The following is a 27,630-nucleotide window of genomic DNA, read 5'->3' as shown; positions in this document are numbered from 1 at the left end:
TGATCACTTCTGTGCGTATGATCCATCGTAGCACGGATCACATATACAGAAATTTCAGCCACTGTGACTGATCGGATAGGAATAATGCTGTGTATGAAACGCATTCAGCTACCCAGTTCCACTTTGTCAGTCTGAGATGCATTTTGATTTTGAAATTAAAGGTACACTCAAGGCACTATAAACATTTCATCTCATTGAAGTGGTTATAGTGCCCGAGTCCTCGGGCACGGTCTATCCAATCAGTGATAAACCATTTTCAAGCAGTTTAACACTGGATGAGGAAATATGGATTCCCATAGACAAGCCCCCACTGGAGGTGTGGATAAGGCAGAGGCTAAACATTTCCTTTTTGCCATACCGATTTATACCTGCATGAGCACTGTCATAAAAGCAGTCAGCTGAAACTCTCAGCCAATCACAGCCGCCTATTGCTGCTCAGGCTAATGCTTCATTAGCACATGTAGAGGAGGGATGAGCTGAAAAAAAACAAAAACTCACTTCTACACTTCAGGCACTGGGGCCCACTTTTTCCCTGCAGCCAGTTCCTTCTCCTTGCGGGACGGAAGACCATGAAAGAGGGACGCATCGCCATTATATGCATGTTGTCGACAGATGGGAAATGTGTACAGAATTCCGCCTGTAACTCTTGTTCCGGGCTGGGCTGGCTAATGACACCCAAACGACTGTCAGAGGTGGAGTTTAATAGCAAAACACTTCACATACAACCTGGCTACTTCAAATCAGTGAAGCAAACTCCCTTAGGGTTACTTCAGTGAGTTTGAGTGGTCATGGTGCCTGCGTTTCACTACCACCCCTCTGTAAGTCCCCACTGCAGCATCATTGGGGTGTCTTCGGTTCCAGGCTGGCTAGTTTCAATAGATTGAGTATGACTATGGTGAGAATGTCTTGAGTGGAGAGAGCCGTGGAACCCTGGTATGCACCATTTCTTGGGCTGGTGGGAAGCTCATACTAAACTACTGGTTTATTATTTGTTTCTGTGTTAAGTTTAAGTAAACTGTGCTATCAGAACAAAATGTGCTTTTCTTTTTAAAGCTGCCATAGTTTTAACTCCTATTCAAATTCCAGCAGAACATGCGCTTTATTCTTGACTAAGAAAAATAATCAAAACACTAAACTGACCCAATGTTTCCATTTTGGATTTCTATTATCTAAATTTCTACTAAGAAGAAAACAATACAAATAAACGGTGTGCCTTCCCCACTACCACTGAGAAATCTATAGCATATGATATCTGTAGTACGATTGCTGCCATAAAAGAAGTTAGATTTCAATATCACTTACATGTGTTATTCAAACACAAGGATCTGAAAGATTCCTGATGGAAGATACAGTTGTACAACAGAAGGAAAGTTTAGGATTAATAAAGGTATGTCACTACCTGTGACATGCAATTCAAAAGCAAAAGTGTGTTATTGAAATGAAATTCCATTCTCCCCTGCATGAGTTTTCAAATGCTTATTCATGTTGCTTTTGTCCCCGAATGATCTCCCACATACAGAACAGGAGTATGGTTTCTCCCCTGTGTGAATCCTCTGATGGATAACCAGATGGGACGCCCGACGGAAACTTTTCCCGCAATCAGAGCAAGAATACATTTTTTCACCAGTGTGAATCCGTTGGTGAATATTTAGATTATTTTTGTGTGAAAAACATTTCCCGCAATCAGTGCACTCAAAAGGTCTGTCTTTGATATGAATCCTCAGATGTCTGTTAAGATTACGCTTCTGCCCAAAACATTTCCCACAAGCATAACAAGAGAACTGCTTGTTGATGTGAATTTTTTGATGCACAAGAAGGTGAGGTATTTGGTTAAAGCATTTCCCACATTCAGGACATACGTATAGCTTATCTCCAGCATCAAATGCCTGTTGCATAGTAAGCTGTGAGTTACATAATTCTTCATTACATGGAGGACAAAGTGGCTGCAATCCTTCGTGACCAAAATCAATACTGGAATAGAAGTTTTTATGGCACTCGGAACATATATACGTCCTTAACATTGATTGTTGACTTTGGGATGCTGAACAGGTGGATTTACTGTTGAGGTTTGTTCTCACGGGAAAAAGTCCAAATGATTTACTGAATCCCCTTCTAACAGGAATATTTTCACTCTGTGTACACATATCAGCTGTGAGATTTTCCTCCTCAAACAAAGTTGATTCTTCTTTGATACGAGGAGACGTATAATCAGTTTCTGTGTAACTGTCATCGTCCGTGAGTTCGTCGTCGTCATCATCATCACATGATATTGGTTCCTCCTTAATATGAGTAGTTGTATATTTTTCAGGTCCATCAATCTCTATAAGACTGTCTTCATCACAAGAGACGGGATCCTTTTTTCCATTCCTGGAAGGAAACTCTGTCTTTATTTGCGGTGTTTGTAAATATACATTTGTATCTGCATGATTACTTTCTTCGTACGAGCCAGGATTTTCTTTCATTCGAGATTTATATTCGGGCCGAGTTTGTGGAGTGATTCTACGGGCGCCAATATCTTCTTCACCTGATAATTCGTCATCGGTCACTATTGTAACAGTTTCACTTGCTTTTGTGTTTGATTTATACAAGCTCAGGCATATCTCGCTCTGATTATCTGTGATTACCCATTTGTCTTCAATTATACAATGAGGCGAAGAAGTAGGGATTCCCGATGCTGCAGTAGTATTTCTGGACACTGGTACATCTGTTTCTGAGAAAATTAATAATAAATATTTATACATATGGTGCTGGTAGTGAATGTTGCATCAATATAGCAGAAAATAGACCGAGGAGAGAATATAAACATTTATATTACATAATGACGTAAATAAATTGGACTATAAAATAATGAAATTAGAATGACACTCCGTGCTGGAGTGGATCCATTTTATTTTTGTCAATTGGGGTTTATAAAAAAAATATACAAAAAGGCTGAATGTAAAATGGTAAACCGCATCAGTAGAGGATATAAAGTAGAGATGCATTAAATATATACAAAGACAATACATTAAAATAATGAAATACCAAAGCAATAAATGCCCAGTATAACTACCAGCAATAATCTACATATTGCTGGTGGCTCTAGATATCTATGCACGAGTGGACACAACTGCTTGAAGCAGTGAGCATAACAATATAGTGACTGTGCAATGATCCAACAACCCTATACGAGCTACACAGTACAGTTCACGGTCAAATGGTGTGGAAGACATTTTCCAGATGCTTTTATCCTGCAACGAACTTTGCTTCTAGAGACTGAATTTAAATGGTTTCCACTTCTCAAGGTAATTCGGAGTAATTTTGTACCCACTAAGTTGTGGTTTACTTTCCATGAAAAAACTAAATAGGAATCTGCACTCTAATCTGGTCCTGGTGCATCCAAACCTGTGGCTAGCTAACCCCACTTCAAAGGTAAAACAATAAATGTCATCCACTCAGGATCACTTATGAAGCAGTTTTATTGGAAAATCAGGAAAAACACTCATTGTTTCGATCTCAACTGAGATCTTTTTTAAAGCTTAAAAAACAAAATTAAAAATGTTTTCAACTTTTGGGATATTCCTTATCCTATCCAGATTATTCCACTCCCGAACATAAAACTTAACCTTATTTAACTTTGTTCAGCAGCAAGTCCTCTCTCGCTGCAGCTAGGAGACCGTCAGTGACGGCAGTCTCACTTCCACTGTGTCCAAAACTGTTGCGGGTGCCGAACATTTGCCAATCAAATTAATCGCTCAACAGAATGCTAATATCAATTCATAAACGCACAGATTTATTTTAAATAATAGTCAGTTTTATGGATTGGGACAAGAGGGACCTCCTGATAACACCTAACGCACGTAAACAAGCTGAATTGCTATAGAGATCTGGGATGTTCCTTCAACCAAGTATTAAGCAGTAAGACAAGAAAGGACATTCAAAATGATTTATTTATTATCGTTAAAGTAAAGATTACACTCTGGGCACTAGCAAACAACTGTTTTAGCCCACAACCACAAATTCTAGGAACAAAACCTTTTATATCAATCTCATCCTCCTTTAATGCAATACCCAAACAAATGATCATGCTTTACGTGGCTACATGACGCATTGTGTGGCTGGAGATTATTTTAGGAGTGGCACTGGTGATGGAACAAAGCCGCAGCATTGAGGCAGCCACAGCTAAAGGATCAGCTAGTTGTTGCTTACAGCTCTAACAAAATTGTGTCATCCATTAAAAGCGGACACAAGCTATGACGGGATCTGAAAGTAGGTCAACAACATACACTATGTCCCTGGGTACATTTTAGCATTAAAGCATGACATACACAAATAAATAGGGCATTGCCCTCTTACCCAACGGTCTGTGGTGCTGCTGCTTTTCGTTCATGTCATTGGGTCCCTGAATATACTCCCATTCCTAGGTAAAGAAACAGATCGTAAGGTCCTCAAAGGAACTTGACATGATCGTAATTATCCAGACACATCCCTTGCCTTTACTGGAAAATGCCCACAAAAGCTCACCCCTCCAGTCAGCAGGTGGATGATCTTGTTGGTCAGTTCCAGGATCATCTTGTCATTTTTTTTCTCATATAGAAGGGCATTTGCTGGAGGAGCCATGCTTGGACTTGGGACCCTGGAGAAACCTTCTGACACACTCGGAGAGCCACTTTGTGTTGCACGGTCACAAGACTTCTTCACAACAACATAATCCTGCATATTGGTAGACAAATGCACACACATATAACCATACAGTGATTGATGTGCTGAATAGCAGTAGCTTTCATGAAACATTTCAATTCCTATCAATGTTCTAACCTTTTACATAGAGAAGAAATACTGCAATCAGAGGTCTTAGCCAAGGCTAAACATTCCCACTCAACACTAATCATTGACAAGTTAACATTTAGCCAAAGTGAGTAGAAATTCCCTGTTGGTGAGTGCACTCTCTAAGCTTGCAGTGGTAGTATTTTGTAACATATGATTCGGAATTTTAAGCCCTGTCTTCGCAATCAGTAAGAAGTGTGTTTCCAATACACACAGCTAACAAACTACTGGATGGTACGTCACCGTTTTGAGAGATAACCGAGTCTTTTATTTGTGTATTCTGAATCCAACATACACTTTTCCTGTGAACTACATCTCATCTTATATTTAAAAGGGATTTCCAAGTATGGAAGTCATCATTCTTACTCTACGGAGTAAAACACAGTTGAGCCCATTTTCCAGAACTCCTCACCTCTCCAGTCAGCAGATATATGATCTCCAGAGTGAAATGCAAGATCTTTTCACTCATCTGACTCCTGTCTTTACTCATCATCTCGGAGTCAATCGGAGAACGTTCTATGAACCTTGTAGAAGATGAAGTCCTTGGATAACACCAACGATTTGTCAGATATATGTGTTTGTCACTACAATAAACACAAAAACAGTAAAGAGGAAAACAAAGTAAGGATTTAACATTAATAAATTATCTTGAAATAGGCATTGAAAGTCATGTTTCAGTGTTTGTAGATGACAATTCTGTAAAGTGATACAAAGTGAGCAGGATATTACTTTGCTGCAGAGGATTTAGAAGATTGATGGACTGGGCACTCAAATGGCAGATTAAATTTAATGTAGAAAAATGCAAAGTTGTGCACTTAGGGGTAAAGAATGCACAAACAAGTTACACCCTAAATGGTAGTGAATTAGGGATAACCGCACACAAGAAGGATTTGGGAACTGTTATGGACAACAAATTAGGGAGCATATTACTATATTACAGATATTATACAGTTATATGATACAATACAGAGAGCATTATGCCGTATTACAGTTATATGATATAATATAGAGAGGCAGTATACTGTATTACAGTTATATGATGTAATATTACAGTCCATAATGAATGCGGCAGCGAGGCTCATCTTCCTGTCCGCCCGCACCTCCCATGCCTCACCCTTCTGTCAGTCCCTACATTGGCTTCCTATAAAATATAGAGCTCAATTTAAAATTCTGGTTCTTGCTTTCAAATCGCTACATAATTTTGCTCCCAACTATCTATCCTCCCTTATACACAAGTATATCCCATATAGGCCCCTACGCTCTGCCGTAGACCTGCGTCTACCCTCTGTCCATACTCCCACCTCTGATGCTCGCCTTCAAGATTTCTTGAGGGCTGCACCGTTCCTGTGGAACTCGCTTCCCTCCTCCGTTAGATACTCACCCAGTCTCCACTCTTTCAAAAAGTGGATACCACTATTGCCTCTCTATTTTATACAATACGGTATATACTGCCTCTCGATAATATATAATATAGATAGGCAATATACCTTATTACATATAATATGTGGCGAAACCAGCCTCACCACTGTCCACTGGAGGAGCCTGGTTGCTCGCCTGCTCCCTTTAGACTATGGCCTGGCATTTAAAACCTTTTATTTTCCCTGCAGAAAGGCTTATTCGTGCCTCTCTGTCGGGGTGTTCGGTAGATTCAATCTATCGAACAAAGTACCGAACGATCGACCACCTGGGAACTGGAGTGTGCCGTCAATTGACCGCCCAGAAGCTGCTTAATTGACAAACGCTGGGTGGCCTTTGTTCGTTTGCCGAACACGTGGCAGCGGCCATTTTAACTCCTGAACGGCCAGTGGTGTTCAGCGCCCAATTTATGGAACTGGAAACGGACACTTAATTGCGCGAACACCGCTGAGCCGCCAGCCTCCTTACCTCTGCATTCGGTAGTGTAACCGAATGCCTGTTCATTCGGTAGTTTAACCGTATGAACAGCATCACCCCAGATAGCCATGCCATGGAGCCTATTTGTGTAACGAAAGACTATGGAAAAGGCTCAGATCTAAGCTATCTGGGGATAGGTAGAATGTATATGTTTTGTGTAGTAAGTGTAACATTGGATATTTTAATGTCTTTTGTCTGCCATGTGGTTAAGGAGTTTTGCCTCTGTCCTTGGAGATAATTGGATTACTTCCCAATTATCTCCAGGACAGAGAGGAGGGATTGTGATGCATTGTAAGCATGTCCAATATGTTTCCCAGTCTTCCATCTGGTCCCCTAGGGGAGTGTCCACTAGGTGGAAGACCTGCATAAAAGCCGGGCAGGTAGCCCCAGTAAATGAGATTCTGCCTGATCCTCAAAACGAAGTGTTGTCTCGTTATTGGGGGAATTGGATTGTATGCTGATTGCCATGAGTGTAAGCGGATTGTATGCTTTTCCTGTTCGGCTGTTTCCAGTGTTCGTGTGTTTTCTGTTCGGGAGTTGGAGGATTCGTGTAGTTTGCTGTTCGGGAGATTTGTGCTTGCATTAGCTGCCTGTGCATCTGAAAGGGGAATATCGCCTAAACAGTTTTTAACCTCTTGCGTGCAAAACGGTCCGTTACAATTGGTGGCAAGCAGCGGGATCATTCCCACAGCCCAGAAGGATAGCTACTAGGCAACACCATTTACTGGATTGACAAATTGAGGTCAACGCTAGTACCCGCACAGCGCCCCTACCTACAAAAGAACCAACTTCAGCAGCGCAAGCATAGCGCCCAGCTACACTCAGGAGGAGTTCGACGCTATGCTGAAAGAGCTACTGGCTTTCTTTGGACCCAATCCAGAGGAGAAATATGTACAGAACACGAGGAAAGAAGTGGCAGAGTACATGCAGTATAAAGCAGATCTGGCCAAAAAGGAGCCCCAGGGAGCTGAAGGTGCCATCCTTCCTCCCCAGCGGCAGAGTGTGTCCTTAGGAGAGGAGACAGTTGGTCCCACTCCCCAGCGGTCCAGGGAGCCGAAGGTGCCGTCCTTCCTCCCCAGCGGCAGTGTGTGTCCTTAGGAGAGGAGACAGTTGGTCCCTCTCCCCAGCGGTCAAGTGAGTCCCAGGGAGCCGAAGGTGCCGTCCTTCCTCCCCAGCAGCAGTATGTATCACAGGGAGGTGAAGGTGCCGTCCTTCCTCCCCAGGCAGTGTGTGTTACAGGGAGCTGAAGGTGCCGTCCTTCCTCCCCAGGCAGTGTGTGTTACAGGGAGCTGAAGGTGCCGTCCTTCCTCCCCAGGCAGAGTGTCCTGCAGGGAGCAGAGACAGTCGGTCTCGCTCCCCAGCAGCAGGACAATATATTGAAAGGGGAGACAGTCAGTCCCCCTCTCCACCAGCAGAGAGGGTGTCAGGGAGAGGAGCTTGTCACCCCCTCTCCCCAGCGACAGAAAGTGTGTAAGGGAGAGGAGCTTGTTACTCAGTATATTGGATTTTACACTCTTATTCAAACATTAATTATCTTACAAAATATAAAATACTTAATTTATCATATGCAAAAACAATGTTGGTTACTAACCATTAAGATACTATTGATTTAGACATTTTTATTTTCATGGTAAAACAACATTGTTTTTAAAGATTGTATAAATAGTTGTCACTTTGGGGCATGTCACAATATTTTTTTTGCACTGTTGATTTTACATAGACGCATGGCTCTGATTTTTTTTTTCACTACACACTATTCTTTATGATGTTTCACACTGTATCTGCTCCACTAGAATTTGAACGCTTTAAATAGCGTCCTACATATGTTTTATACAATGATTACTCATACTATGCTACTTAGTTCACACAGAACTACTCTAACCCAGCTATCACCGATTGCATTGGTTTCCTAGCAACCACATATACACTATCACGCACGTCTTACGTCATCACGCAAATCACATGATGATCGGTGGTCACTTCCGGGTTTCGATTGAGGGGAGGAGGGCGATTGTCACAATTGGTGAGTACTTTCCACTTTTCCTATATATAGATTATTGTTATGGGTATATACTGACCTTGAGGAAGACCCGAATGGGTCGAAACGTCGGTCATCTAATTGTATACCTTATGATGGATTAAATACGTTTTCTACTATTTCAAAGACACAAGAGTGCATCCTTTTTTCTACACACACACACATATATACATATATATATATATATATATATATATATATATATATATAAATACATACATACACACACAATATGTAATACGGTATACTGCCTCTTTATATTATTGTTTTTTGTATAGCGCCATCAAATTCCACAGCGCTTTACAATGGGTAATACAATATACTGCCTCTCTATATATTACATGTAATATGGTATAGTGCCTCTCTATATATTATATGTAATACGGTATAGTGCCCCTCTATATTTTATATGTAATACGGTATAGTGCCTCTCTATATATTATATTATATGTAATACGGTATAGTGCCTCTCTATATATTATATTATATGTAATACGGTATAGTGCCCCTCTATATATTATATTACATGTAATATGGTATAGTGCCTCTCTATATATTATATGTAATACGGTATAGTGCCCCTCTATATATTATATTACATGTAATATGGTATAGTGCCTCTCTATATATTATATGTAATATGGTATAGTGCCTCTCTATATATTATATTACATGTAATATGGTATAGTGCCTCTCTATATATTATATGTAATACGGTATAGTGCCTCTATATATTACATGTAATATGGTATAGTGCCTCTCTATATATTATATGTAATACGGTATAGTGCCCCTCTATATATTATATTACATGTAATACGGTATAGTGCCTCTCTATATATTATATGTAATACGGTATAGTGCCTCTCTATATATTATATTATATGTAATACGGTATAGTGCCTCTCTATATATTATATTATATGTAATACGGTATAGTGCCTCTCTATATATTATATTATATGTAATACGGTATAGTGCCTCTCTATATATTATATTATATGTAATACGGTATAGTGCCTCTCTATATATTATATTATATGTAATACGGTATAGTGCCTCTCTATATATTATATTATATGTAATACGGTATAGTGCCTCTCTATATATTATATTATATGTAATACGGTATAGTGTCTCTATATATTATATTATATGTAATACGGTATAGTGCCTCTCTATATGTTATATTATATGTAATACGGTATAGTGTCTCTATATATTATATTATATGTAATACAGTATAGTGCCTCTCTCTATATTATATTATATGTAATACGGTATAGTGCCTCTCTATATATTATATTATATGTAATACGGTATAGTGCCTCTATATATTATATTATATGTAATACGGTATAGTGCCTCTCTATATATTATATTATATGTAATACGGTATAGTGCCTCTGTATATATTATATTATATGTAATACGGTATAGTGCCTCTGTATATATTATATTATATGTAATACGGTATAGTGCCTCTGTATATATTATATTATATGTAATACGGTAGAGTGCCTCTGTATATATTATATTATATGTAATACGGTATAGTGCCTCTCTATATATTATATTATATTATATGTAATACGGTATAGTGCCTCTCTATATATTATATTATATGTAATACGGTATAGTGTCTCTATATATTATATTATATGTAATACGGTATAGTGTCTCTATATATTATATTATATGTAATACGGTATAGTGCCTCTCTATATATTATATTATATGTAATACGGTATAGTGCCTCTATATATTATATTATATGTAATACGGTATAGTGCCTCTCTCTATATATTATATTATATGTAATACGGTATAGTGCCTCTCTATATATTATATTATATGTAATACGGTATAGTGCCTCTATATATTATATTATATGGAATACGGTATAGTGCCTCTCTATATATTATATTATATGTAATACGGTATAGTGCATCTATATATATTATATTATATGTAATACGGTATAGTGCCTCTCTCTATTATATTATATGTAATACGGTATAGTGCCTCTCTATATATTATATGTAATACGGTATAGTGCCTCTCTATATATTATATGTAATACGGTATAGTGCCTCTCTATATATTATATTATATGTAATACGGTATAGTGCCTCTCTATATATTATATGTAATACGGTATAGTGCCTCTATATATTATATGTAATACGGTATAGTGCCTCTCTATATATTATATTATATGTAATACGGTATAGTGCCTCTCTATATATTATATGTAATACGGTATAGTGCCTCTCTCTATACATTATATTATATGTAATACGGTATAGTGCCTCTCTATATATTATATGTAATACGGTATAGTGCCTCTCTCTATATATTATATTATATGTAATACGGTATAGTGCCTCTCTATATATTATATTATATGTAATACGGTATAGTGCCTCTCTATATATTATATTATATGTAATACGGTATAGTGCCTCTGTATATATTATATTATATGTAATACGGTATAGTGCCTCTCTATTATATTATATGTAATACGGTATAGTGCCTCTCTATATATTATATTATATGTAATACGGTATAGTGCCTCTCTATATATTATATTATATGTAATACGGTATAGTGCCTCTCTATATTATATTATATGTAATACGGTATAGTGCCTCTCTATATATTATATTATATGTAATACGGTATAGTGCCTCTATATATTATATTATATGTAATACGGTATAGTGCCTCTCTATATTATATTATATGTAATACGGTATAGTGCCTGTTACGGAACGCAGTATATTAGTCCACGATATCCGTTGGTATCCTCAGGAAATCCACAGTCACGACAGAAAGCACGGCAATATTCCCCATCCTCCCAATAACCGGACGAAACATAGTTTGGGAGTCAACTAACTCTGTTTATTCACAGGCAGTATATTTATACAGTTCCCCATGCAAGGGGTTTCCAGACAGTAATTCCAGGGGATTTCTCCCACCATGCACCGTGACTTTCCCAACAGGCCTTGCTGCACGAGGGAGATACTCCCACTAAAATGGACGACTAAGTGGATTATCTCCTCGTGCAGCGAAACCGACAATTGACATTAAAATACAGAAATTACACAATATTCGGTACTTTGCAATAGTTGAACGTTCGGTAGATAGCTGGGGTCGGAGCGCGCACTTTGGGAGAATACCGCTCCGATCCCAGCTGAATTGACCGAACGCCGCACATAATACAATAAAACATTAAAGTGAGTTTAAAAGTACCGACTAAGTACGGGACATACAATGGACCGAACGCGGGGCTCCTGAATGCGCTGGAAGTCCAGCGGCGTTCAGATCATCGAGTAGCCGTTTTCAGTTCCAGGCTCTCGACGACCGAACACCGCTGCAGGGACAAAGGATCCAAGATGGCCGACCGCCGCATGGTCGGTAGTGGCTCGACGGCCACCTCGGAGAGCCTTTAATCACCGATTGCAACAATGTTGCAATCGGTGAATTGGTACCACACGACTTGGGAATGTGTGGTCGACCTGGGGAGCCCGTATTCGTACGGCGAACGGCCAGGATAGCCGTGTTTCGCCGTATGAATGCTTGGTGCGCTGGCCGCATACGGCGGCCAGCCTGCGAACGGCCACACTACGATACATACACAGGTTAAAAGACACAGTACATATTCAGCCTACGGACAACCTTTAATAACTACAGTCCAGAAGTGGCTAGTTTTGCCACAATGCTCCCCCAGAACCAAGCCGGCATACACAGTCTGATCCCAACGGATCGGCTTGGGGATGTCCGGGAGAGTACTCACAGATCACTTCTCGAGTTCAGTCTGTCTAGATAACCCGTCAGCGTTACCGTTTTGTTTTCCTGGCCGGTAATGGATAGTAAAGTCAAAGGGCTGCAGCGCCAAGCTCCAGCGCAGCAGCCTGGCATTGTCTCCAGACACACGGTTTAGCCACACTAACGGGTTGTGATCTGTGAGTAAAGAAAAGGGTTGTCCGTACAAATAGGGCTGTAACTTTTTAAGGGCCCACACCACGGCCAGGCATTCTTTCTCGATGGCGGCGTAGCTTACTTCGCGGGGTAACAACTTGCGGCTTAAGTAGGCTACGGGATGTTCTCCGCCATCGGCTCCCACTTGGCTCAGCACTGCCCCCAATCCAAACATTGAAGCGTCTGTGTGGACAAGAAATCTTTTAGTTGGATCAGGAGCCATTAACACAGGAGCATTAGTTAGTGCAGTCTTGAGCTGTTGGAATGCCTGCTCACACTCTGGGGCCCAGACAACCGGGGGAAGGTTCTTTTTGGTCAGGTCCGTCAGGGGTTTGGCCAGGGTACTGTAGTCGGGTACAAATTTCCTATAATACCCTGCAGTCCCTAAGAACGCTAGCACCTGGGTTTTGGTCCTGGGGGTAGGCCACTTGGCCACGGCCTCAATTTTGGCTGGCTCGGGTCTCGGGTCTTTGCTGCCCACACCCTACTCGGTGTCCTAGATACTGCACCTCGGCCATCCCTATGTGGCACTTACTCGGTTTCAGCGTTAACCCCGCTCCCCCAATACGATCTAGGATCGCCCCTATATGTTGGAGGTGATCTTCCCAAGTCTGGCTGAAGATGGCTATGTCGTCCAGGTAGGCACAGGCATAGTCTTGGAAGCCGTCCAGTAGTCGATCTACCATCCGCTGAAAAGTAGCCGGAGCGTTTTTCATCCCGAAGGGCATGACCTTGAACTGGTACAGGCCAAACGGGGTGACAAACGCCGACTTGGGGATGGCATCATCGGCTAAAGGAATCTGCCAGTATCCCTTACATAAGTCAATTGTAGTGAGATACTGGCCCCGGGCCATTTTATCTAGCAGTTCGTCTATACGGGGCATCGGGTAGGCGTCAGACACGGTCTTGTCATTCAGCCTCCGGTAGTCAACGCAGAATCGGGTGGTGCCGTCCTTTTTAGGCACCAGGACTACCGGTGATGCCCAGGGGCTATCTGAGGGTTCGATAACCCCTAACTGCAGCATTTCATCCAGCTCGGCCTTCATATGAGTCCGGACTGATTCCGGGACCCTATACGGGGCCTGCCGCATAGGTAGCTGTCCCGGGGTTTCAACTCGGTGGGTGGCCAGCGGAGTGTACCCAGGTAAATTAGAGAACGTAGCCCCTTTAGCTACGATCAGCGCCTGTATCTGGGCACGCTCGCGAGGGCTTAGCCGCTCCCCCAGTTGAACCCCCCGGGAGGGCTCTACCGGCTCTTCCTGTTCTAGCAGATCAGGTAGTGGTAAGTTCTCCTGATCTTCCAGGGCTGAGGCACAGATTGCCGTCACATCCTCTATCCGCTCGTGGTAGGGTTTGAGCAGGTTGACGTGAAGCATGCGTCTCTTCCCTACCCCGGAGCAGGGGCCAATCACATAGGTAGTGTCGCATCGCTGCTCCACTACCTGGTATGGGCCTTGCCAGATGGCCTGCAGCTTATCTGTGCGGACAGGTTTTAAAATTAAAACCTTCTGCCCCACTTGAAAGCTGCGGTCCCTGGCTCCCCTATCGTACCATCGCCGCTGACGTTGTTGGGCCGCCTGGAGGTTGGTGTGTACGGCCTGGGTTAGCGCCTCCAGTCGGTCTCGGAACTCCAGTACGTACGATACTATAGGGGTTTCGCTAGCGATACTCTCCCCCTCCCAGTGCTCCCTAATTAAGTTTAAAGGTCCCCGTACTCTTCTCCCGAACAGTAGTTCGAATGGGGAGAACCCGGTCGATTCTTGGGGAACCTCTCTATACGCAAAGAGCAGGTGAGGTAGAAATCTCTCCCAGTCTTTGTGGGTTTCCCCGAACGTCCGAAGCATCTGCTTCAGCGTCCCATTAAAGCGTTCACATAGTCCATTGGACTGGGGGTGGTAGGCTGAATTGACTATGGGCTTAATGCCACACACTTTCCACATTTGTTGGGTAACCTCAGCAGTAAATTGGGTGCCCCGGTCAGATATTATCTCCTGGGGGAACCCTACTCGGGAAAATACTTTTATCAGAGCTTCCGCCACGGTTTCAGCGTGAATGTTAGAGAGGGCTACTGCTTCGGGATATCGGGTGGCGTAGTCCACCACAGTTAAAATGTATTTCTTCCCAGAAGGACTGGGTTTTGGCAGGGGCCCTACTATATCTACGGCGACCCTGCTGAAGGGTTCGGCGATAATGGGAAGGGGGCATAACTTGGCCTTGTGGCGATCCCCTCGTTTTCCTACCCTCTGGCAGACGTCGCAGGACGTGCAATATTGTCGCACATCCTGTGAGATTCCGGGCCAGAAAACCGCGTGTGTTAGGCGGTACCGGGTACGGGTCATCCCTAGGTGTCCTGATAAGGGGATATCGTGAGCAATTCTGAGCAGCTCCTGCCTATACTTCCGGGGTACCACTAGTTGTTTGTTCGTCAAAGTGACGGACCCCCCCACGTCCTTGGCCGTGATACGGTACAGTAACTCTTTTTCCCACGTGTAATGCTCCCCCTCTAGCCCGGTCTGGACAGCTTGTGCCCGGTCCCTATAGACTTGTAGAGTGGGATCGGTCTGTACTTCGGTGATAAAGGTAGTCGGGGTATCCCAGGATATGGAAGTCGGGTGAGGGTCGTGGTCTCTTACCTGAGCCTCAGAGTGTATCGGTGTAGCCGTGGTGCGTGCCTGTTGCCGTGTGGTTACTGGATGGGCTTCCTGGTAGGGTGCCTGCGGAACAAAGGCAGAGGTCATCTGACCCAAATCATTCCCTAACACAACATCTGCTGGTAAGTTCTGCATTAGTCCCACTTCTACTGTCCCCTCTCCCGCACCCCAGTTCAAATGTACTTTCGCCGTGGGTAGTCGGTATACAGCTCCCCCGGCTACCCGAACGGCCACAGATCCGCCGGTATGCGTGCCCTCCGAAACCAAATGGGGGGCTACCAGGGTTAAGGTGGCTCCCGAATCTCGCAGACCCTGCACTTCGGTTCCCTCAAGAGTTACCAGTTGTCGGTGATGCTGCCGGTTATCAGTGGCTCGGACCGACATGACTTCGTGCAAAATGCCCAGAGGTTCCTCCGCCTGCACACTCCATAAATCCTGAGTGGCGGGGTCCCTCTGGTAATGGTGAGCAGCCGCCCTGGGTGCGGGGTTTGGACGGCCCTGATTCCAGGTGGGCCTGCTGCGATTCTGGGTGCATTCTCGGGCCATATGCCCCCATTGTTTGCAGGAATGGCATTGGATGTTGGCCCGCCCGTTGTATCTGGACGGTGGCGGTATCTGTCCTTGTGAGGGACGGAACGGGGCAGCGGTGGGCGCTAGGGGTGTTGTGGCGCTATGTAGTCCTGGGGGTCGGGAGTAGCTTTTGGCTGCGGGTCCCTGGGGTCTCCGGTCATCAAAATGTTGATCGGCCAATCTAGCCGCTTCCGTTAGGGTCAGGGGTTTCCTATCCCGTACCCATTCTTGTGTCTCCGGGGATAATCCATTAAAAAATTGTTCCAGCAACATCAGCTGGCGCAATTCCTCCATGGTGGTGGCGTTGCTGGCCTGGATCCACCCTTGGGAGGCTTGATCCAATTTGTGTGCCCATTCTGCGTGCGAATCTCGCTCTGGTTTGCGTAAGTGTCGGAACTTGCGCCGGTATGCCTCTGGGGTAATGGCATACCTCTCCAAGATTGCACGCTTTACTTTGGCATAATCTTTGCTGTCCTCACTGGGTACAGCACGGTACGCTTCGGCTGCCCGACCTGCTAGTTTGCTTGCTAGCAGTTGCACCCATACGGACCGTTCTAGCTCATGCAGATCACACAGTCTTTCAAAGTCCTGCAAGTACCCGTCTATCTCGTCCTTTTCCTCGCAAAAAGCCCTGAAGGCCTGGTACGGGATCTTGGGCTTTACTGGATTGTAGAGGGACCCTGGGTTTGACTCGGTTCGAGCCAGGGTGTGTTGCGGGCTGTGTGCCATAACATATTCCTGCACATTTGCCATTACCATATTTAACATGGCATCTGATATCGGTTGCGGCAAAAACGCTAGCCTGGTCCTCATTTCTCTTTCATAGAGCGTTTCCTCCATGACTACCGGGGGGGTAGCGCTGCGGGCTTGGTCTCCCTCCATCAGCTCGGCAATGATTGTCGCCTTGTTTTTGCTGCTGGCTACTTTCCCTCTGGCTTCCAGTAGTTCCTTTAACGTCTGTCGCTTCAGTATGGTATAGTCAATCTCCATACGAATTGCCTTTGCTTTCCTCGTTCGGTAGTTCCAGTTACACGAACTCCGTTTTTCGGCTGTAAGGTTCGGATCCCGTCGCTTGCCACCAATTGTTACGGAACGCAGTATATTAGTCCACGATATCCGTTGGTATCCTCAGGAAATCCACAGTCACGACAGAAAGCACGGCAATATTCCCCATCCTCCCAATAACCGGACGAAACACAGTTTGGGAGTCAACTAACTCTGTTTATTCACAGGCAGTATATTTATACAGTTCCCCATGCAAGGGGTTTCCAGACAGTAATTCCAGGGGATTTCTCCCACCATGCACCGTGACTTTCCCAACAGGCCTTGCTGCACGAGGGAGATACTCCCACTAAAATGGACGACTAAGTGGATTATCTCCTCGTGCAGCGAAACCGACAATTGACATTAAAATACAGAAATTACACAATATTCGGTACTTTGCAATAGTTGAACGTTCGGTAGATAGCTGGGGTCGGAGCGCGCACTTTGGGAGAATACCGCTCCGATCCCAGCTGAATTGACCGAACGCCGCACATAATACAATAAAACATTAAAGTGAGTTTAAAAGTACCGACTAAGTACGGGACATACAATGGACCGAACGCGGGGCTCCTGAACGCGCTGGAAGTCCAGCGGCGTTCAGATCATCGAGTAGCCGTTTTCAGTTCCAGGCTCTCGACGACCGAACACCGCTGCAGGGACAAAGGATCCAAGATGGCCGACCGCCGCATGGTCGGTAGTGGCTCGACGGCCACCTCGGAGAGCCTTTAATCACCGATTGCAACAATGTTGCAATCGGTGAATTGGTACCACACGACTTGGGAATGTGTGGTCGACCTGGGGAGCCCGTATTCGTACGGCGAACGGCCAGGATAGCCGTGTTTCGCCGTATGAATGCTTGGTGCGCTGGCCGCATACGGCGGCCAGCCTGCGAACGGCCACACTACGATACATACACAGGTTAAAAGACACAGTACATATTCAGCCTACGGACAACCTTTAATAACTACAGTCCAGAAGTGGCTAGTTTTGCCACAGTGCCTCTATATATTATATTATATGTAATACGGTATAGTGCCTCTCTATATATTATATTATATGTAATACGGTATAGTGCCTCTCTATATATTATATTATATGTAATACGGTATAGTGCCTCTCTATATATTATATTATATGTAATACGGTATAGTGCCTCTCTATATTATATTATATGTAATACGGTATAGTGCCTCTCTATATATTATATTATATGTAATACGGTATAGTGCCTCTCTATATATTATATTGTATGTAATACGGTATAGTGCCTCTCTATATATTATATTATATGTAATACGGTATAGTGCCTCTCTATATATTATATTATATGTAATACGGTATAGTGCCTCTCTATATATTATATTATATGTAATACGGTATAGTGCCTCTCTATATATTATATTATATGTAATACGGTATAGTGCCTCTCTATATATTATATTATATGTAATACGGTATAGTGCCTCTCTATATATTATATTATATGTAATACGGTATAGTGCCTCTCTATATGTTATATTATATGTAATACGGTATAGTGCCTCTCTATATATTATATTATATGTAATACGGTATAGTGCCTCTATATATTATATTATATGTAATACGGTATAGTGCCTCTCTCTATTATATTATATGTAATACGGTATAGTGCCTCTCTATATATTATATTATATGTAATACGGTATAGTGCCTCTCTATATATTATATGTAATACGGTATAGTGCCTCTCTATATTATATTATATGTAATACGGTATAGTGCCTCTCTATATATTATATTATATGTAATACGGTATAGTGCCTCTCTATATATTATATTATATGTAATACGGTATAGTGCCTCTCTATATTATATTATATGTAATACGGTATAGTGCCTCTCTATATATTATATTATATGTAATACGGTATAGTGCCTCTCTATATATTATATTATATGTAATACGGTATAGTGCCTCTCTATATATTATATGTAATACGGTATAGTACCTCTCTATATATTATATTATATGTAATACGGTATAGTGCTTCTCTATATATTATATTATATGTAATACGGTATAGTGCCTCTCTATATATTATATTATATGTAATACGGTATAGTGCCTCTCTATATATTATATTATATGTAATACGGTATAGTGCCTCTCTATATATTATATTATATGTAATACGGTATAGTGCCTCTCTCTATATATTATATTATATGTAATACGGTATAGTGCCTCTCTATATATTATATTATATGTAATACGGTATAGTACCTCTCTATATATTATATTATATGTAATACGGTATAGTGCCTCTCTATATATTATATTATATTATATGTAATACGGTATAGTGCCTCTATATATTATATTATATGTAATACGGTATAGTGCCTCTCTATATATTATATTATATGTAATACGGTATAGTACCTCTCTATATATTATATTATATGTAATACGGTATAGTGCCTCTCTATATATTATATTATATGTAATACGGTATAGTGCCTCTCTATATATTATATTATATGTAATACGGTATAGTGCCTCTCTATATTATATTATATGTAATACGGTATAGTGCCTCTCTATATATTATATTATATGTAATACGGTATAGTGCCTCTCTATATTATATTATATGTAATACGGTATAGTGCCTCTATATATTATATTATATGTAATACGGTATAGTGCCTCTCTATATATTATATTATATGTAATACGGTATAGTGCCTCTCTATATATTATATTATATGTAATACGGTATAGTGCCTCTCTATATATTATATTATATGTAATACGGTATAGTGCCTCTCTATATATTATATTATATGTAATACGGTATAGTGCCTCTCTATATATTATATGTAATACGGTATAGTGCCTCTATATATTATATTATATGTAATACGGTATAGTGCCTCTCTATATATTATATTATATGTAATACGGTATAGTGCCTCTCTATATATTATATTATATGTAATACGGTATAGTGCCTCTCTATATATTATATTATATGTAATACGGTATAGTGCCTCTATATATTATATTATATGTAATACGGTATAGTGCCTCTATATATTATATTATATGTAATACGGTATAGTACCTCTCTATATATTATATTATATGTAATACGGTATAGTGCCTCTATATATTATATTATATGTAATACGGTATAGTGCCTCTCTATATATTATATTATATGTAATACGGTATAGTGCCTCTATATATTATATTATATGTAATACGGTATAGTGCCTCTCTATATATTATATTATATGTAATACGGTATAGTGCCTCTCTATATATTATATTATATGTAATACGGTATAGTGCCTCTCTATATATTATATTATATGTAATACGGTATAGTGCCTCTCTATATATTATATTATATGTAATACGGTATAGTGCCTCTATATATTATATTATATGTAATACGGTATAGTGCCTCTCTATATTATATTATATGTAATACGGTATAGTACCTCTCTATATATTATATTATATGTAATACGGTATAGTGCCTCTCTATATATTATATTATATGTAATACGGTATAGTGCCTCTCTATATATTATATTATATGTAATACGGTATAGTGCCTCTCTCTATATATTATATTATATGTAATACGGTATAGTGCCTCTCTATATATTATATTATATGTAATACGGTATAGTACCTCTCTATATATTATATTATATGTAATACGGTATAGTGCCTCTCTCTATATATTATATTATATGTAATACGGTATAGTGCCTCTCTATATATTATATTATATGTAATACGGTATAGTGCCTCTCTATATATTATATTATATGTAATACGGTATAGTGCCTCTCTATATATTATATTATATGTAATATGGTATAGTGCCTCTCTATATATTATATTATATGTAATACGGTATAGTACCTCTCTATATATTATATTATATGTAATACGGTATAGTGCCTCTCTATATATTATATTATATGTAATACGGTATAGTGCCTCTCTATATATTATATTATATGTAATACGGTATAGTGCCTCTCTATATATTATATTATATGTAATACGGTATAGTGCCTCTCTATATATTATATTATATTATATGTAATACGGTATAGTGCCTCTCTATATATTATATTATATGTAATACGGTATAGTGCCTCTCTATATATTATATTATATGTAATACGGTATAGTGCCTCTCTATATATTATATTATATGTAATACGGTATAGTGCCTCTCTATATATTATATTATATGTAATACGGTATAGTGCCTCTCCATATATTATATGTAATACGGTATAGTGCCTCTATATTATATTATATGTAATACGGTATAGTGCCTCTCTATATATTATATTATATGTAATACGGTATAGTGCCTCTCTATATATTATATTATATGTAATACGGTATAGTGCCTCTCTATATATTATATTATATGTAATACGGTATAGTGCCTCTATATATTATATTATATGTAATACGGTATAGTGCCTCTCTATATATTATATGTAATACGGTATAGTGCCTCTCTATATATTATATGTAATACGGTATAGTGCCTCTCTCTATATATTATATTATATGTAATACGGTATAGTGCCTCTCTATATATATTATATTATATTATATGTAATACGGTATAGTGCCTCTCTATATATTATATTATATGTAATACGGTATAGTGCCTCTCTATATATTATATTATATGTAATACGGTATAGTGCCTCTCTATATATTATATTATATGTAATACGGTATAGTGCCTCTCTATATATTATATTATATGTAATACGGTATAGTGCCTCTCTATATATTATATTATATGTAATACGGTATAGTACCTCTCTATATATTATATTATATGTAATACGGTATAGTGCCTCTCTATATATTATATTATATGTAATACGGTATAGTGCCTCTCTATATATTATATTATATGTAATACGGTATAGTGCCTCTCTATATATTATATTATATGTAATACGGTATAGTGCCTCTCTATATATTATATTATATGTAATACGGTATAGTGCCTCTATATTATATTATATGTAATACGGTATAGTGCCTCTCTATATATTATATTATATGTAATACGGTATAGTGCCTCTCTATATATTATATTATATGTAATACGGTATAGTGCCTCTATATTATATTATATGTAATACGGTATAGTGCCTCTCTATATATTATATTATATGTAATACGGTATAGTGCCTCTCTATATATTATATTATATGTAATACGGTATAGTGCCTCTCTATATATTATATTATATGTAATACGGTATAGTGCCTCTATATATTATATTATATGTAATACGGTATAGTGCCTCTCTATATATTATATGTAATACGGTATAGTGCCTCTCTATATATTATATTATATGTAATACGGTATAGTGCCTCTCTCTATATATTATATTATATGTAATACGGTATAGTGCCTCTCTATATATATTATATTATATGTAATACGGTATAGTGCCTCTCTATATATTATATTATATGTAATACGGTATAGTACCTCTCTATATATTATATTATATGTAATACGGTATAGTGCCTCTCTATATATTATATTATATGTAATACGGTATAGTGCCTCTCTATATATATTATATTATATGTAATACGGTATAGTGCCTCTCTATATATATTATATTATATGTAATACGGTATAGTGCCTCTCTATATATTATATTATATGTAATACGGTATAGTGCCTCTATATATTATATTATATGTAATACGGTATAGTACCTCTCTATATATTATATTATATGTAATACGGTATAGTGCCTCTCTATATATATTATATTATATGTAATACGGTATAGTGCCTCTCTATATATATTATATTATATGTAATACGGTATAGTGCCTCTCTATATATTATATTATATGTAATACGGTATAGTACCTCTCTATATATTATATTATATGTAATACGGTATAGTGCCTCTCTATATATATTATATTATATGTAATACGGTATAGTGCCTCTATATATTATATTATATGTAATACGGTATAGTGCCTCTCTATATATTATATTATATGTAATACGGTATAGTGCCTCTCTATATATTATATTATATGTAATACGGTATAGTGCCTCTCTCTATATATTATATTATATGTAATACGGTATAGTGCCTCTGTATATATTATATTATATGTAATACGGTATAGTGCCTCTCTATATATTATATTATATGTAATACGGTATAGTGCCTCTCTATATATTATATTATATGTAATACGGTATAGTGCCTCTCTATATATTATATTATATGTAATACGGTATAGTGCCTCTCTATATATTATATTATATGTAATACGGTATAGTGCCTCTCTATATATATTATATTATATGTAATACGGTATAGTGCCTCTGTATATATTATATTATATGTAATACGGTATAGTGCCTCTGTATATATTATATTATATGTAATACGGTATAGTGCCTCTCTATATATTATATTATATGTAATACGGTATAGTGCCTCTCTATATATTATATTATATGTAATACGGTATAGTGCCTCTCTATATATTATATTATATGTAATACGGTATAGTGCCTCTCTATATATTATATTATATGTAATACGGTATAGTGCCTCTCTCTATATATTATATTATATGTAATACGGTATAGTGCCTCTCTATATATTATATTATATGTAATACGGTATAGTGCCTCTCTATATATTATATTATATGTAATACGGTATAGTGCCTCTCTATATATTATATTATATGTAATACGGTATAGTGCCTCTCTATATATTATATTATATGTAATACGGTATAGTGCCTCTCTATATATTATATTATATGTAATACGGTATAGTGCCTCTCTATATATTATATTATATGTAATACGGTATAGTGCCTCTCTATATATTATATTATATGTAATACGGTATAGTGCCTCTCTATATATTATATTATATGTAATACGGTATAGTGCCTCTCTATATATTATATTATATGTAATACGGTATAGTGCCTCTCTATATATTATATTATATGTAATACGGTATAGTGCCTCTCTATATATTATATTATATGTAATACGGTATAGTGCCTCTCTATATATTATATTATATGTAATACGGTATAGTGCCTCTCTATATATTATATTATATGTAATACGGTATAGCGCCTCTCTATATATTATATTATATGTAATACGGTATAGTGCCTCTCTCTATATATTATATGTAATACGGTATAGTGCCTCTCTATATATTATATGTAATACGGTATAGTGCCTCTCTATATATTATATTATATGTAATACGGTATAGTGCCTCTCTATATATTATATTATATGTAATACGGTATAGTGCCTCTCTATATATTATATTATATGTAATACGGTATAGTGCCTCTCTATATATTATATTATATGTAATACGGTATAGTGCCTCTCTATATATTATATTATATGTAATACGGTATAGTGCCTCTCTATATATTATATTATATGTAATACGGTATAGTGCCTCTCTATATATTATATTATATGTAATACGGTATAGTGCCTCTCTATATATTATATTATATGTAATACGGTATAGTGCCTCTCTATATATTATATTATATGTAATACGGTATAGTGCCTCTCTATATATTATATTATATGTAATACGGTATTGCATCCTCCCGGTACACATTATAAACACGGTAATGGCGATGCCCCCCGTACACACCTGCCTGTGTCTGGTTCCAAAGGCCGACCACTGTCTCCACTACTCCCCTCAGCTGCCTCGCATGCCTGCCCGTTGCGGCCAGTAACCGCGGAGTGCGCGCGCAGTGCCTCACGGGAGATGTAGTCGGTCAGTTAGATGGGCAGCCGGGGTGCGCATGCGCAGTATCAGCCCGTCGGCCAGTGAGTGCGTAAGGCGCATGTGCTCTGTGACGTCACATCCGATAGTGCCAGCACGCCCCTCCTTAATGACATCCGGGTTATTGTGGGGCACATGCGCGATCTGTACAGCGAGAGGAACCGTCCGCGCATGCGCAATAATTGATTGCATGACCTGAAATAGTTTCCTATAGTAACATTGTATTCATTCTCTGCATTAATGTAAACAATGGGCTTTTACAGCTGTCTTATAATTATATATATATATTAGCAGGGAGGCTGAAACATTACACAACGTTGTCCAATTAAACAAACTAATATAAAGTCAGCTTTTATTTCTGTCATTACAGCATCACTGTCACTCTATTGATTAGGTTCTCCTGAATAAATAATCAGACACTCTGTACTGAAAATGTCTTATTTATAGCACCATCAATACGTACACAGCTTGTAATAAAACATCCCTTCTCTGGGAATTACACTAATGGATAAAGCATGACAATTTATGGATAATTTGTGTTTAGCATGTGAAATAACCCATTTGTACATCATACAAATTAGGAAGAGAACTAGAAACAATAAAAATGCGCACTATATAATTATTGTAGAGTTGCCACCAGGCCAGTATGTCCCCAGCATGGCCAGCATTTGACCATTGGCATTATTGATAACATACCGGCAATGCAAAGACACGGTATTGAGCCTCTGTTATATATGACAGGTACACACACTGACAACAACACAGACATACAGACACACACTGCCACACTCCCAGTTTACACACACTTGCAGAACAGTTTGCACACACTGAGGCAATGACGCACTGCTGTACACACACTCATGTAGACAGTATTCACTACTACACGTACACAATGCTACACACGCAGTCAGACATAGTACACATATTGTAAGTAGTTTATTAGTGATTTATGGAGTTATCCCCTTCCAAATGTTTATTTTTTTACATACTCCCTGAGATGTTACATATTATCAGGTGACATTGTGTCCTGTAATGTCATGCTTATATAATAAAATATGCAAATTAGCCTTGCCGGTATTTCCCCCCCAAAAAGGTGGCAACTCTACGATGAGGGCGATTGTGCATCATTCGGGTTTTTTGTTTTGCTTCTTTGAAGTACACTGATCAAGCGCAATTGTTGTGCACGTTGCACTCTGTTCCTGTGATGTGCATTTATTTGAATTTCTGTTTTCTTTGCTAAGTGCAGGGGACAGAAAGGCTGAGAGGGAGCTAATATGGAGGCACCCAGCCGAACTTGCCAATATCTGAAATGTATACAAAGGTGATACTTTTTGAATAAACTTGGAGTCAGTATGATTTGCTCAGCCTCTGTGTCTGTGTAATTCATTTTCTCTCCCAAAATAACCAAAATGAAAGCAAGGCTGACATTGTTGTCTTCAATTTGGCTATTGTCTAAAATGTGAAATTCAGTTTGAATTCTTTACACTTTGTACGTTTGTGGGTAACTGTTTTGGTAATTCTTTGGCTGTTTTACTTTGTGTTTTACTGCGGTACGTTTGTGGGTAACTGTTTTGGTAATTCTTTGGTTGTTTTGCCTTTGTTTTACTGCATTACGCAGCAATTTCACAGAATAGCAATGTAACAAACTGTGATGTTTATAGCAAAGGCTGAAAAAATCCCAGGAGATACCGGTAAGTAGAAGATGTGGATTATACGTTTTGAGGCTCAGTACAGATATAACATCTCTCATACCTCAGCTCTTTATTCCAGATCATTTTAGGCCCTTTTTCCGCTTGAACATTTGATATCTTAGTCTACATTTTATGATTTAACATTGGGCAGGAAACACCAATAAAGGCTGAAGAAATGAAAAAGGAGAATCACATCCCTCCTCTTCTGCTCATCTCATCCTGTGCAGCCTTGGAATCCTTCACATTTCATGTCTTTGTCATTTTCATTCCTCTCATGTCATAATGTTTGCAGTAAGTATTTGGTTTCATGATATCATCTTCTGTGTCTGAGAATGTGGAGAGAAAGAAGCAGTATATGAAATTAAGGGCACAGGTCTACTAGCTGCTCATACTTGACCATCAGAAGAAGTGGTCTCATTCCTACCACTTGTGGCCTTGCTCTGGGAGTGAAGGTTACAGGAGGCGAGGCAGTTGGATTGAGTATAATAATACTAGAGTAGAGGTTTGACAAGGTGCAGGATTAAAATTGTGGAGAGCTGGAGTGATAATACTGCTCTCCGAGTATTATTATTATTGCAATTTATATAGCGCCAACAGGTTCCGTAGCGCTTTACAATATTATGAGAGGGGATTTAACTATAAATAGGACAATTACAAATAAACTTACAGGAACAATAGGTTGAAGAGGACCCTGCTCAATCGAGCTTACATTCTATAGGAGGTGGGGTGTAAAACACATTAGGACAGGAATTTGTAATCAAATAAGGTGGGCTGCCCCTTTAGGAGAGGGCAAGAGACAGGTATGTGAGGTAGGGGTTAGTCTTGGAGACCATAAGCTTTCCTAAAGAGATGGGTTTTAAGGCCCTTCTTAAAAGATGCAAGACTAGGGGAGAGTCTGATGGCGGTAGGCAGGCTACTCCATAGGAAGGGAGCCGCCCGCGAGAAGTCCTGTAAGCGCGAGTTGGCCGTACGGGTGCGGACAACGGACAGGAGGTGGTCACGGGCAGAGCGGAGAGACCGAGAAGGGACATACCTATGGATCTGTGAGGAGATATAAGAGGGGCTAGAGT

At 39.2% G+C, this 27,630-nt stretch overlaps 1 protein-coding gene across 2 annotated transcripts; it reads right to left on the bottom strand.

The window, feature by feature from the left end:
- Positions 1–1,213: 1,213 nt before the first annotated feature.
- LOC134574570 (oocyte zinc finger protein XlCOF7.1-like) lies at positions 1,214–24,898 on the bottom strand. Of its 2 annotated transcripts, none has more exons than XM_063433694.1 (5): positions 24,735–24,898; positions 5,219–5,390; positions 4,504–4,692; positions 4,336–4,399; positions 1,214–2,710 (listed from the first exon to the last, which is right to left on the bottom strand). In XM_063433694.1, exons 2-5 carry the CDS (start codon positions 5,297–5,299, stop codon positions 1,431–1,433), a joined length of 1,614 nt encoding a protein of 537 aa, XP_063289764.1. In that variant the 5' UTR covers positions 5,300–5,390; positions 24,735–24,898; the 3' UTR covers positions 1,214–1,430. The 2 variants fall into 2 exon arrangements, with proteins under 2 accessions (XP_063289764.1, XP_063289765.1); XM_063433695.1 differs by having other exon boundaries at positions 1,214–2,704.
- Between the last annotated feature and the right edge of the window lie 2,732 nt (positions 24,899–27,630).

Source organism: Pelobates fuscus, chromosome 10 (assembly GCF_036172605.1).
Source record: "Pelobates fuscus isolate aPelFus1 chromosome 10, aPelFus1.pri, whole genome shotgun sequence".
Taxonomy (NCBI): Eukaryota; Metazoa; Chordata; class Amphibia; order Anura; family Pelobatidae; genus Pelobates; species Pelobates fuscus.
Note: the sequence above shows the minus strand (reverse complement) of the source record. Positions and strands in the feature narration are given on the sequence as shown.

Coding starts and splice junctions, on each gene's coding strand:
- LOC134574570 (XM_063433694.1), bottom strand. CDS start 5,299: ATGATGAGTAAAGACAGGAGTCAGATGAGTGAAAAGATCTTGCATTTC. Junction 4,400..4,503: donor TCCACCTGCTGACTGGAGGG/GTGAGCTTTTGT, acceptor TTCTTTACCTAG/GAATGGGAGTATATTCAGGG. Junction 2,711..4,335: donor GCAGCACCACAGACCGTTGG/GTAAGAGGGCAA, acceptor TAATTTTCTCAG/AAACAGATGTACCAGTGTCC.